General features: G+C 37.4%; 1 protein-coding gene across 1 annotated transcript in view; it reads right to left on the reverse strand.

Moving 5' to 3' along the window:
• Positions 1–709: 709 nt before the first annotated feature.
• VWDE (von Willebrand factor D and EGF domains) overlaps positions 710–14,786 on the reverse strand; it is a 41,322-nt gene continuing 27,245 nt past the window's right edge. The window contains exons 17-30 of the mRNA XM_032180604.1: positions 13,756–14,006; positions 13,421–13,640; positions 12,123–12,176; positions 9,835–10,521; positions 9,392–9,487; positions 9,214–9,309; positions 7,008–7,103; positions 5,687–5,782; positions 5,242–5,337; positions 4,683–4,778; positions 4,488–4,583; positions 3,090–3,185; positions 2,473–2,576; positions 710–832 (exon numbers count right to left, since the gene is read on the reverse strand). Coding sequence (XP_032036495.1) covers positions 812–832; positions 2,473–2,576; positions 3,090–3,185; positions 4,488–4,583; positions 4,683–4,778; positions 5,242–5,337; positions 5,687–5,782; positions 7,008–7,103; positions 9,214–9,309; positions 9,392–9,487; positions 9,835–10,521; positions 12,123–12,176; positions 13,421–13,640; positions 13,756–14,006 — 2,105 coding nt within the window. The 3' untranslated portion in view covers positions 710–811. The remainder of the gene's footprint in view (positions 833–2,472; positions 2,577–3,089; positions 3,186–4,487; positions 4,584–4,682; positions 4,779–5,241; positions 5,338–5,686; positions 5,783–7,007; positions 7,104–9,213; positions 9,310–9,391; positions 9,488–9,834; positions 10,522–12,122; positions 12,177–13,420; positions 13,641–13,755; positions 14,007–14,786) is intronic.

The raw sequence follows: 14,786 nt of genomic DNA on the forward strand, positions 1-14,786 counted from the left end.
CTACTCTTGTTAGTTCCTATTTTAAGGTTCAGCATGGGACATCTCTGAGTAAAACATTGTCATTTTTCTCTAAAAGACTCCATTTCCTCATCTTTTTGAATGCTATTTCAAAACAGAAGCATAAAAGTCTTATGGATACAGCGTTCATCCTATACTCACGTGTGTGTGTGTTTAAGTAATGAAGGAGGCTTGTTACCTTGAAACCAGAATTATTCTGCTGCTTGACTTGGTTGACTGTCCACGAGACATAGGGCACTGCCTGCACTGCTACTACTTAAGTCTTGTTTTGGGTTCCCCTTCCTTCCTCACTACCAGGAAGTCAGAGCAATGCAAATACAAGACGAAGAAAAAAATACCTCTGCTTTTCCTTCTGTATCCAGCCAAATAATATCAATGTAAATAACATTTGAAAACAGAATGTACCATTCACAAGTGATTATGTGTTGCCTACTTTCCTGGAGATGTTCAGCAGATATTACAGTCTCACTCCCATAAAGGAAAGATCATAGTCCAGCTGACTATATCAACAGACTGAAGAATTTTGGGTGTGTATGGTTCATGAAATCTGTGAGTCCAGTGAAGAATCAGAGGCTCTGAGGTAGCAAAAAAAAATATAGAAACACGTGTTACAATTAATACAAGATTGTTGTACTAAAGCTCTTTAAAAATTCATGACTGCAACATGAATTTTTTAAAATAATGTTCTGGATATTCCTTTCATTTAAATAAACTCTGTGAATGCCTTCAAAACGTCTTGCTATTTTCAAGTCTCATACATCTGTGCAGCATTTAATTGGTATACTTCTTTTCTTCAACCATGATGTCTTTGTACCTTGGAGGGAAAAATAAATAAATGTAAAGAGACTTTAACAGGACCTGCTTGTTGAAGAAATAATTTCAATGAATCTCTGCTTTCCTGATACGGAAAGAAACAATGTCAAGGTCAGTTTGTGCATATAGATTTTTCATTTGTTTGAGAAAGTAAAATTTGAGAAAGAAAATGTGCCATTTTCATCAATGTATAGCACTGTCCAAATGACCAGCAATGTATTTTCTAGATTAAAGATATACTAATGCATTGAAGACATATTTATGTAGACATTTAATCTAAATTATTTAATTTTAAGTTGCATTTTGGAAATCTAGACCACAAACATTACAGTTCTATCATCTTTATGGTGATCAATATGTGTAGTTTTGTATTTTCGAAGTGTATATGAGCAGTTATTTATGGTTTCAATTTCTTAAATATGTTTACCCCATCTCTGTGCAATTATCTAATTATCTGATACCTGAACACAAACGCTAATGACATTATATATGGTACTTGATAAAGCAGAAAGAGGATCTGAACTCCCAGTAGTTTCAACTGGGAGAAATTAAGGCTTAGATGAAAGTAAAACTAGTGCTGTTTTTCCCCCCCCTTTTTTTTTTAAACTTATTCCTCACTTAAAAAAAAAAAAAAAAAAAAAATCTGCATATCTAGTAGTCACAGTGTAGACTTCACCTTAAAAGACAGTACGTGGCAAAGGAAGGAAAGAGGGAAAGAATCAGCTATACTCTGATGCAGCAGGAGACCAAAGAACTGAATATTTCTTTAAAAAACAAACAAACAAACAAACACAGTGCATGTGTGAACAACGTCATGTAATTAAAGATGGGTGTAAAGGAATAGCACCAGCATGCAGTATGAATATCAGGTATGTTCCAGCTCCTCCAAGTGAATTCTACTGTCATCAGAAAAATGTCTAAATATGCTGAAATTAAAAGAAGAAGAAAGTGACATGATGCAGAGAAATGTAGAATGCTTTCTACTTCAGATGTCACAAAGAAGTTGTAATCAAATGTTTAATTAAATAACTTCAGTGAAAGATAGTGCCCAAGCAAAGGAATGTAACAGAAAATGACTAGGCAAAGCAGAGAAATGGTCATCATTCACTATCATGCAAAAAAAAAAAAAAAGCAAAACTATGCCCAACCTCATACCTGGGGATAATAAATGTTTGCATGAAACAGGGATGAAATGAATGACAGTGTAGTTAATTAGTTTAAAAAAAAAAAAAAATCAAATCAGGGCTTGATGTCACACAAGCCCACAAGCCAAGCAATTCAGCAGTGGGATACTTTTCCCCAAAATGGGGCCAGATTCCAGAAAAGAATGAAAGTCATTATGAAAAGAGTACATATCAAATCATCACCTGCAGCAGGAAAAGCAATAATCACCTTAATTAGAAACAAAGGAAATTTACTTTAAGCGTTGGAGAGAATTCTGTAAGTATGAGAGTTCATAAAATACTGGAATAACTCAATAATTTTAGGAACTTTCCCTCACTGGAGATTGAAATGAAAAAATTAGACAAACACGCTTGGTATATTTGGTGCTGCTTCATTGGGTGAGGGCTAAATAATGACTTCCAAGTTTCCACATCTGTGATTACATTACCTGATTACATGACCTTGACATTAACTTACCTGAATTCTCTTCCCACAGAGGAGTCCAGTGTAACCAGGACGACAGGAGCATACGTTAGGTGACACACACTTGCCTCCAAACAGACATTTCTGACTGCACACAGCTATACCAAGAGAGACAGAGCTTTAGTAATGAAAACTTAGTGAAGAAAGTGGTTATGATCTCTTCATATTTTGCTAGCATAAAGGAGGTAAGGGCTTGGTAGGTATTTTCACAGCAGAAAAACCCTCAGTGCAAGGAAACCGACAATGCTTTCATGCCTGTCCATTTATATAAAGATACAGATTTAATGTGGGAACATACTAAAAGCATAAGTGTGTGGAGACATAAGTAAGGTGTATTTTAAAGCATCCTACTGTTTCAGGCTATTGCAATGCTCTCTTAGGGTTTTTCAGCAGCCTATGGTGTTAGTAATCCAATGCATACAGCCATGGTCACGGGGAATGTTTGTATTCTTGAGGGCTTCAAAATGGGCACAGGAATATCTACTCTCTGTCCTGCTTTTGGCACAGATTTGGGTTAAAATACAACCAGGGAATAGGACTTCTGGGATTTCTGAAGCATTCTAAAATGTGCTGAAGCAGAAAGAACGATGTGGCCCATACTGTAAACTTACGTGTTTGACACTGGATTCCTTCCCACTGTGGAGGACAATGGCACATGCTTGGTCCAATACATTCCCCTCCATTCTTACATTCCTGAAGACAGATGGCTGCACAAACATCATCACAAAGTTTGGTTATATCCCAAGTTGTTACTTTTACTTATTATATACATTTCAGGTTGCTCAGAAGATGTTGAATGCTTTTCATGCACAAAAGTCACCTCCCCTTCACTGAAAATGTAAGATCAACATGTTATTAAAGCGGGAACCAGAATAAAAAGGCCCACAAAGACACTGAGATGTTCTGATGCATCACAGACAGCTATAAAAGTTGGATATACTGAATTCAGTTAATGCCACTAAATAGTTTTTGTTTTTTTGTTTTTTTGTTTTTTTTTTTTCCCAAATATACCTTTCTAAAATCCAAACCTTAGTGGAAGATCTTTTGTCTTCAATTTAATGCAATTTAATTCAGTGAGTTAACCCATTAATATTTGATCCAAAATTATTTTCCATGACCCATGTTTTCTGCACATTCTTTCCTGCTTATTAAAGCACAATCTAAAGAATTATTATTTCTCACTTATTAACTGACTATTTGATGATGAAATCTCTTTTCTACTATGTCCAAGAATATCTAACCCCTGTCAATATGGGTCTTTTTTTTTTTTTCAATAAAACTTTCCAAGAATTAAGGAAAATCATAAGAAATGTCCTTTCTTCCATGTCATTAGAGAACTCACTGGCCACATCAATATCTGAGCCTCAGGTGGGGTACTATGACAGACATTAACATTTTATCTATTGGATTTCTATCATCCATCCTCATGCTGATTTTCATGCAGACTATGCTTTTATTCAAGCTGCCACATTTTATTTATGTGCCATCAATAACTTCATTAAGATACAATGTGAACCACAGCTGTGCTAGCATCAGTCTTATTTCTACCTTTCCTACAGAGTTTATGGCCATTGCCTCTTCTATTCCACTTATTTCCCACTACGTTCCCAGTTTTCCAGTGTTTCACTGTACTTCTCTTTCTATATTTGATTCTATTACCTACAGAACAAATTGAAATTCTTTCATTTCATTGACCTAGCTCTCTGCTGTTGTATGTATTCAGAAATACAGATGCTTCTTATTTAGACAAGAATCGAGAAAGAAACAAATATTATACGCTATGCAAGAGTTAAAAAGATATTTTGGTCTCGTGATTTGGACTAAGGACTGCATGGTACTATTAGTTCCCTATCCAAAATTTTATTGCAAAGTTATAGACCATTATTTTCCAATGTATGTATATTTAAGAGTTCTTTGGCACTAACTTCATATTATCTGTGTGGACAAAGTGGTCCTTTAATCATGTATTACATTTAAGGTGGGGTTCTTCTTGTAACTACAATACTTACGTGTGTTACATCTTTTTCCTCCCCACCCTGAAGGACAAGAGCAAACATTTGGCCCTACACATCTTCCTCCGTTCATGCACCTTGGCTCACAGATACCTTGAAGTCAAAAACAGTTGCTGTTTAATACATTTAATGGCTTACAGAATAATTTATCAGTTATTTTCAGACCCTGGAAGGATTTCAACACTGGCTTACTTTTTTCACATCTTCTGCCTGTGTAGCCATCTGGACAAGCACACACATTGTTTCTCATGCAATGGCCACTGTTCTTACAGGGTGGGCTGCAGACAGCTAAAAGATACAGAAGAGAAAGCCTGTGGTTTGCATTTTGTTTGCCTTTGTAAAATACTTGTAGGAAACAACAGTGCAACAATAAAATGCAGCTAGTTTATATAGATCTTCAGAACTATCAGGCCTGTCTAGTAAAAATCATACTGATGGCCATCAAAAACAAATACGGAATAAAATAAGGAGGTGTCTTGGTTTTGTATGCATACATAAGACTACGTATACAAGTATTATGTAGTCTTGTGTATGTATGCATATACATAATGCATATACATAATGTACAATACAGCGGGTCAACTGGTTAACACTGCTCAAGAGTTGAGTGCAAGACACAGAAGGCAATTTAAAAAAAAGACATCTGTTTTGCACCACTTTTCAGGTATGTGACTAGATTATGAATTCTGTGTCTTAAGCTAACAATGTTTTCTCATAGATTTAATTGCAGCTAATAGGAAAAAAAGATTACCATTTTGACACTGGGCACCAAAGAATCCACGTGGACAGAGGCAAACATCTGGCTTAGTACAGGAGCCACCGTTAAGACACACAGGGTCACACACTGCTGCACAAACAGGGTGAGGAGGAGTAAAAAGTGTGACAACAAAATGAAGTCTATAAGATATCTGCTTCTGTTGCAAGGATTCAGGTTAAATACCTCAGATAAGTGCACATTACACTGTCAACTTAAAATTTCTACGCAACCTTTGGGATCAGTACTAGATTTCCTAGAGCTGCAGAACTAACATGCAGAGATGAGACATGCAGGAGCTTCCCAGCAGTCAGCAGCCACCCAGTGCTGCTGTCTGAGCCACGTGGTTCCAAATTTCAAACTATGAAGAGAGTGTTCTGCATACACTCTCCCAGGACTGTGGAATGTGCAGGAGTCCACAGTGGGGACTATCCTGTGTTACCTGTACTGCATGTAGGTCCGTACCATCCAGGTTTACACTGGCAGGTGTCTGGAGCAAGACATTCACCACCATTTTCACAGTGCCTGTTGCAAACCACTGCCATCCAAGTAGAAAAGGAAAACAATTAAAAAAAAAAAAAAAAAAAAAGTAAATATGCTACAGCTTTACAATTAATTCATTTTTGAGTTCTTTCCCAGATACTATAACTGGAAATTACATACAATTCCACTATTCCACAATTCCAGAGGAATTACTGAACAGATTGACCCAGTCCCTAAGCTCGCACTTATGGATGTATATGACACATCCTTACACATAATTATCCACTATCCAGCTGGTTTTATTCAGTGTTAAAACCCTAAACAAATCTAGGAAAAGGAAATCCAAGACTAAGATATGTTCAGATTACACTATGGATTTGATGAGCACCAAGGAAGGTCACTCAAGTGTCCATTACTTCAGCAAGTGTAGCTGCATGGATAGAGCAACACAAGACTAACGGGCAAAGACATTAAATTACCAGGGCTGTGGAAAACCATGAATCATTTTTTTCAGGACAACATCTCTTTAGTCTTACCTAACAGACTATTTTTGTGTCACAATTGAAACCAAAATAAGGAAAAGTGAGAGTGCAGAATCCTGGGATTTGAGGAAAAGACAAATAAAACTTTCTCAAGTAAAATGTCAGTAATGCAGTAGCTCATTCAGGTGAATTATATACAAACAGCATGACTAAATTTGGAGTCTCTGAATTATATAAATTTCCAGTATGAAATCTACCCCAAATCTGGGATTGCCAAATTGTAGCATGTAGAATTTAGTATATAAAAGATGATTGGTGTGAGACTAATTTCAATTTTTCAGCTACAATCACAGCAAGTTCTCCAATTTTCATGCCAGCTCAAAAAAGACCCCACAATGCGCTTCTTAATTCAGTTTTCTGGTATCATGGTTTTTCTATCTGCCATTCACTGATACTAGCTTCTGGACATATCTCAGCAATTAATCAATTTAAAATTAATCATCTGTTGTGAAGGTAGGCATCTCATGCTTCACAAGCTCAATGTTTCCATGTTCCTGTTCCCTAAATTAAAAACATTTGCAATTTTTATAGCGCATTATGTTTTTAAAAAGTTATAGATGAATGCTATCTAATAAATATTCATAAAGCCCAAATTTGGTAGCCTTCAAAGGGGCATAGTTTTACATTATTTGCTAACATTAAACTAAGCACATCAAAAATATTAACCATAATTTGCTTTGTTGTTCCCAAAAAACAGGAGAAGTGTTCTGTATTTTTCACTTATGCTTTTTCACTTACGTGTATCACATCTTGGTCCCACAAAACCATATGGGCAGGTACAGAGGTTTCTGGCCAAGCACGTGCCTCCATTTTTACAGGGTGGTTTACAATGTGCTGCAGATACAGAATTTTGCTGTTCAAGAAACTGCCTCTAAGAAGATGCATGGGTTGGTTATGCTTTAGCAAAAGGGAAATGTTAATAGTTGACAGTGAGAAAAGAACTGGAAATAAAGGAGCATACGTAATGTTTTATGACAAGAACAAACAATGAGAACGTAATTCCAACAGAGTACACAGAGTCCCAACATCGGTGGTCATCCCAAAGAAAGGAAATGTGACAAATTCCAGACAGGACCTTAGTCTTCCCAGTTTTGGGGAGTGTTTAACTTAAAGGCGTCTGCAGTCACTGGTGAACTTTTCTAGTTGCCGTGAAACTAAACCTGGTTACCATCTTTATGTAACTGCACATTACCACAAATACTGCAGAAAAAAAAAAATACTAAAGATTAAACCTTTATTATGGTAGAGGTTTAAGGAAATGTGTACCACAAATCCACCAAAGAGAAAGCTGGGGAAGCTCAGAAGTTAGATGTGCCCAGAATTACAGTTAAAATGAACAAATGGTCATTAAAAAAATAAATAAATAAATAAATAAATAAATGTTGGGAGAGAGGAGTTAGAAGCAGCCCTGCAGCCCCCGTGGTCAATGGAAAAGGAGGGCAGGAGGTGCTCCAGGCACAGAGCAGCAGTTCCCCTGCAGCCTGTGGAGAGGCCCCTGGTGGAGCAGGCTGTCCCCCTGCAGCCCATGGGTCCCACATGGAGCAGATCTCCACACTGCAGCCTGTGGAGGAGCCCCCAGTGGAGCAGGTGGATGTGGCCTGGAGGAGGCTGCAGCCCATGGAGAGCTCCCGCAGGAGCAGGCCCTGGGCCGGAGCTGCAGCCTATAGAGAGGAGCCCACACAGGAGCAGGGGATCTGGGGGGACCCATGCTGGAGCAGTTTGCTACTGATGGATGGACCCTGTGGTACAGAGCTATGTGGGAGCAGTTCTTCAAGAGCTGCTGCCTGTGTGGGCTGGGGCAGTCCACACAGGATCAGTTCGGGAAGGACGGCATCCCCACGTGGAGCAAGGGCAAAGAGTGACTGTGAAGGAGTGGTGGAGATGAAGCATCAGGGGCTGACCACAGCCCCCATTCCCCATTGCCCTGCACTGCATGGGGGGAGAGGAAGGGGGAGGAAGGTAGAAGAGGGTGGATCGGGGGTAAAGGTGGTTTTAGTTTGCCTTTAGTTCTCACTGCTCTTGATTGTTATTAGCAATAGGCAAAAAATTACATACATCTCCATATGCTGGATCTGTTTTGTCTGTGACGGTAACTGATGAGTTATCTCCCTGCTCTTATCTTAACCCCTGAGCCCTCTTCCATTTTCCTTCTCTCTTCCTTGGAGGAGTGAGAGAGTGGTTGTCATGGAGTTTAAGCTGCCCAGTGGTGTGAAACCACCACAGGGTGTCACCCTTACGTGCCATTAGGAGCTCTTCCTAAGAGGATTTGGAACACTTGTACTTAGAGAAATACATGTATATCACAAGTAAGCAAAGTGGATCACCACCTGAAGACAACTAGTATTCTCTGTACAGTCAGCAGAGAGAAGACAGTATTTACATGCAGGTATTTCAAAATTATTCTTCACTGAATGATAAAGAATTCAGAGGGTTGTTTGAGACATCCTTTTGTATTCTTACCCAAATCCTCAAAGAGATAGAGATTTGTATGTGCCAATGCCTAAGTGAAGGTGTCTAGCTTAGAGGGACTGGATTTTCGCTGTAAATCATTGTCTGCTGGGAATGCACATACATGCACATGAAAGTGAGGTGTGAAAGCCTTCGTTTTCCTAAAAGGTGCTGAAAGGGTGAAGTGGAGAAAGGCAACTCTGAACAAATGTCCAGTGGATAAAGCATAGTAAATTTGCTTACTCAGAAGTGAGTAATAAATAAAAAACAACCAAACAGTTTTTTCATGATTTTTAGATTAGCATTGTACTGAAGGAGCTAGAGGTTAAATCAAAATATGGTATTTTGCTGTCATAACTTACTAAATATAGGAATCTTTGTTAAAGGAAAACTAAAATTAACACACATCTTTCCTGTTAGAATGCACAATTACAGAAGTCATTTACAGTACCCTTTGGATATTTATTCATTCAAAAGTAGAAAATATTTTGTTTACCTTCCTCACAAGTGGAGCCACTGTATCCTGATAGACATTCACAGACATTGGGCTTAATGCACTTCCCATGGTTTTTGCAATCAGGTCTGCATAGAGCTGTGCAAAATCAACAACAATCTTGAAATCATTAATTCATTGATACGAGTTACCACGGACTAAATCAAAATACCATACTCACCAGTCTGACAGTTATAACCAGCATAACCAGGCATGCATTTGCAAATATTGGGCGCCACACACTCCATATTTTTGCCACATGTTTGTCTACATATTGCTGAAAGGCAATTAAGAGAACAATGGAAGGAATAAGGAAACAGACGGTGGCATTTCAGCATAATTGTGTCTTGCCTAGCAAGGTAAACATATCACATACAATCAGTTATGTCCCTTCCTGTACATGAGGAGCCTAAGGTACATTAGAAAAATATTAAGTGCATCCATACAACTAATAGCCTGTAAGCTATGCCAATGTCAATATGCAGAAATTAGGAAATTCAATGCTATTTGCATTTCAGTGATCACACAGTAACAATGAACTTTCAGGTTAAAAGAGATCATGGGATCCTTCTTCAGAAAAATAAATAAATAAATAAATAAATTTGGTACAGTTATTTGCAATACCTCTGCAAGTGAAGCCATCTCCATAGTAGCCATAAGGACAACGACCACACTTGACATTTCCATCCTGACTTGGCTCACAAGGTACTCCAGGAAAACAGGGTAAATCAGCACAGGTGACTGCTTTAGGAACCGTGATTTCATCAGCATCTTCAGGAAGTATTTTTGGTGAGACAGTCACTTTAACAAGAACAACAGGTAAAGGACTTGCTTTATGCTTGGCTAACAGGTACTGAACCCTGTGAGCATTTCTGCCTCTGAACACTTTGTTTGGCAAAGAAAGCTCTTTGCTTGTATCTATTGTGCTGCTAAAAGAAGCCTTCTTGTGAGTCTCAGAATAACTGTAGCGCTCAGCTTCTGCCCTTGTTTTCTTCTCAGGTGATAAAGCATGGCTCCTTGATGAAGTGGTCACCACAGTGTTCACTAAGGAACTCCCTTCTGTGTTAGAAAGGGGACTGTTGGTGGTGCTGAGAGCATGAGCAACATTTCCAGTACCAGCTGGTTGTACAGAAGCACTTCTCTGCAAATTAAATGACTTCCAAGAGGTGACTGTTTTTACTGTGTAGGAAGGTGGAGTGCTTCTACTGGCCATTTCTATAGAAATGTTTCCCTGTTTCTCAGGGACATCTGTAGAATTGGGAATATAGCTTGAGATGCTGAAAACCTTGTCAAAGGATGACTGTTGAAAACCTACAGGATATTAGAAATAAAGGAGAAGAAAAATACAGAAATATAACAGGACTTATTTCATTCAAGGGTGGGGAACATCTGAGCAGAAAAACATACAACACATTTATTATGTGCTTCAGGAAGCCTATCTTCCTATGTGCTACACCAGAATACATATACCCAGTAGAACATAACTAATTGCTGGCATAATGAGAGTAGATGAAGATACTCTGGCTACCTCATTTCCCACACTCACCATGGCCTTTTCATGGATGGAAGATAAGGAGAAAGCACCACATGTATGAGGCACGCAGCTAGCGGCAATAAAGAGCTTTACTGTCAGAGCAAATTGCCAGCACCATATATTGCTACCACCTAGATAACTGCAACAGAGAGCTTAAACAGAAGATACTGCTTGTTGTTCACGTGTGTATCTAAGTGCAGGCAATAAACCTAGAGTCTAGAAGCAGATATTTAGTCACAAAAAATACTTACATACATTTATACTTACTGATGCATTATCAACAGTATTTACATGAATAATCCATCTCCTTTTAGCAAAAGTATTAAACATTACTTTATCAGTTTAATTATTTCAGAGAACTCTGAGAATTCTCCAAACTTTTTTCTTCACTTTTGTAAAGGTTTTTATTACTGGGATGTTACATGTGGTTTATAAGTGACAGGGATGGACTTAGCCTTTTCTTTGACAGTAGTGTAAAATGAACGAGATGGGCCCCTTGTTCTGCCCAGGAAAAGAAGGTGTTTTGGTGGATTGTGGAAAGGAATGTGGCATTGTAATTATTATCATATAATCAATTATATGGGCTTTTAGCATTATGGGTCTGAGCAGGAATTGAGTTGGAGGAGATTGTTCAACCTAACCTAAGATTTGTCCCTAACCCCAGTTTGAACAGTATTAGAAATCTGTCAACAAAAAGTTAAACTTCCTCAAATCTTATTGCGAAGTGCTATTTCTCTGATCTATTTATTTATTTATTTTTATTTGCTGAAAACTAAAAACCGATTTTGCAGTTGATGAAGAATTATCCAGCACTGGCAATTAGTGAGAGAACATTCCTCGTGCCCTGCTAACATGTCAGTGATAAAGGGAAAAGACACCCAATGAGAATTCCCTGTGAATAAAGCCCCAGCAGGCACAGATCTGGAAATGCCAGCAAGAGCATTTACAGAGGTTTGGAATTAAGGACATCCATTTGCCATATCCTTCACCTTTCTTTTGAGTTGAAGTATGAAAATGGCATTCAACATAATGCCATAAACTTTTGCTTATCTCATATAACAGATGTCCCTATCCCCATGTTACCTATTGTATGTCTGTGGTTAGTCACAAAAACAAAAGGCAACAGAAAGAATGTCATACATCACCCTGTCAATGAAATGACTTGACAGACCTAAGGGATTTGTTGATATTGACATTTCAGTGTCATTTGTAAGATCAGAAATAGGAATGCAACCCAAGTAATGAATTAAATTAAAACTGAAAAATAAAAGTGAGTAAAATAAAACTTACTCAAGCCTTTAATTTGCCAGCTATATTCTTATCAGTATGAATCAGAAATTTCACTATTTTCATTTAATAAAAAAATCACCTTTATTACCTTCAACTTCTCCTGCGGAATCCTTTCTTTCAGCAGAAATGTCTTCAAAGGTTTCTAAAAACAACAGATGAGGAGGAATGGTAATAGTCACTTTTGTTTCAACAGCAAATAAATTGCAAAGCTTTAGTACATAAAATAAGTCAGAATTTAGAAAGCAGGTGAAGAGTAAAAATTGTTTCTTAAAGGTTTTCAGTTGAGTGTTTTAAAAATACAAGTTATTCAGGACTTGCTTAATAGACAGAAAATAAATGTTTCAGCACATTATTTCGCAACTGTCTTGCTTTGAATAAACAGTTCTATGTCAAACAGTCTTAGGAAAGTGTTTTGTCAACAACTACTCATATTATGAAAATAATGCAGAAAAAAAAAAATACATCACATGCCATTCTAGTTCTAGATAAACATTTTTGGATATTTTGCAGCTATGTGACCCACTGCCTTCCAATGTCATGAACAACTGAAATTTGATCCCAGCAGTCAACAGTCAGAGAAAGAATCCTTTTTTTTTTGCCAGTTACTGAGCATTTCTAAGTTACTCAGAATATATAGCACAACCAAAGATATTTTATCTGATTACAGTCAGTAATAAGCATTCTTCTGAAAAATAGATCATTTTACCATAACAGGACTTCCCATCTCCATGTAGGTTATTTGGACATGGACCACAATAATAAGAACCAAAAGTGTTGAAGCAAAATACTCCAGGAAAGCAAGGACTGGAAAGGCATTCATCTACATCATCCTGACAATTTTTACCTGCATTCAAATACATATTTTCATGATATTGTTACCAGACTTTGACAATATGTCTATAAGCGATAAAAACACAGTGTATGCAGATGATGAACACAAAGAAGTGTATCTATTAAGTACATCAAAGTATTTCAGTACATCTACTGTGTACAGACGACTAGGTTTGCTATGCATGTTTTTCCATTATATGCCAAATATCTTGCTTATTAAGGAAAATGAAGAGGATGGGCTCTGTGAACTGTTTTATCTGCAGGCAAGGGAGGAACCACACTGTAACCAAACCCACCACTCCTATTTCACTATGTTCACCAGAGGAAAACATGGAAAATTTGCTCTCATAATCACTTGTTCTTTCACTATAATCTACCATTGCATTCATGCAAGAAAAATCTTGAAGTATATCATAAATCACAAGACTTTAAAATTTCTTCATAGAAACAGTAAGCTCTTTTCAGTCAAAAAATTAAAAATAATCAGACATGAAATTAAAAATTCCTATTTGTCACTAAGTGTGATAAATGTGTGTAAATAAAGTAGTAGTTTACCTTGAAGTTCAGGTGGACATTCACAGTAATAGCTGTTTATTCCATCCACACATCTGCCAATACCACACTGGTTAAGTTTACAGTCATCAGTATTCACTTGACAGAGATCACCTTCAAATCCAGCCACACACACACAGAGGTATCTTCCACTTCCAGGTGGGAAATTAATGTTTGTCACACATGAGCCATTATTTAGGCAATCACACGATTTTACCCTGACCTACAAGACATGCCCAATAAGACAGTTTTCTCTTTTTATGAACTACCAATGACTTTGTAATTAGGTATTGTAAACATCTTACTAGCATGTGTCTTTGTACTATAAAATTAATTACCTTTATTTCTACCTTAGTCTCCGCATTGCAGTCATCTGTCAAAGAAAATGTTAATTTATGGGGATTCTTTGACACAGCTTTCCACAAAAGGAGACCTGATGGGGAAAGACTGGCACCTTCAGGACCAGACTCCAATGTGAAAAGAATAGCAGAGCCCTCTGGATCTGAAGCCAAGAACTGATATACAAAGTCTTCTCCATAAAAAGTCTGCAGCATATCCTGAAAAGTTTCAAGCACTGGAGGTTGGTTGTCTGTAACAAAAGAGATATTTTCTCCTTTAAGCAAGAGTTGCAACATACTTATAAAAATAAAAAATGAACATAAACTTCTGTTAAGAAAGTCATATGTGATTATTTCTATAAATTCTAATATTATTTGAATGGCACAGCAAAAAGAGTAGATATTTTCATTATAGATGTGACAACATTAATTAACAAAAAATTACTTTATTCAAGGGCTTGTAAAAATGCATTGCATCTACACACAAAAAGAATTGGGATTTTATTGAAATTAAACACTGTTTTAACTATGAAGAGTTACAGTTTGCAGATCAAAGTACAGAAAGCCATGAAACTCAGAGTTGATTGGCATTTTTGTTAATAAAGGAACAGACATTGTTAAGCACTACTTGGGAACGGGCTGAAGTTATCTTTTGTTATCTTAACAAGTTATGATAGATACAAAGATATGAAGTTATCTTTTGTTATCTTAACAAAACAATACAGCGATGGAATAAGTAAAGCACTCACTCTTCATAAGCATTTCAACCACACAGCTTACTCACTTCAGAGCTCTAAAGACAACAGGTGAAAATAAACAGGCAAAACCACCACCAACACCAGGACAAGGTCAGTGAAAGATCAGGAAAGGTCAGGGAAGTGAGGAGAAGCAGGAGCCAGGGGAGAGTGTAGGTTTTGCAGCTGGGATGTAGGAAGGGGATTAAGATTATTAAATTAAGGTTTCCAGTGAAGTGACCTGTTTTACATTCTTCTCCCATTTCTGACTTTGGTAATACTGAATTATAGTCTAGG

Source organism: Aythya fuligula, chromosome 2 (genome assembly GCF_009819795.1).
Source record: "Aythya fuligula isolate bAytFul2 chromosome 2, bAytFul2.pri, whole genome shotgun sequence".
Taxonomy (NCBI): domain Eukaryota; kingdom Metazoa; phylum Chordata; class Aves; order Anseriformes; family Anatidae; genus Aythya; species Aythya fuligula.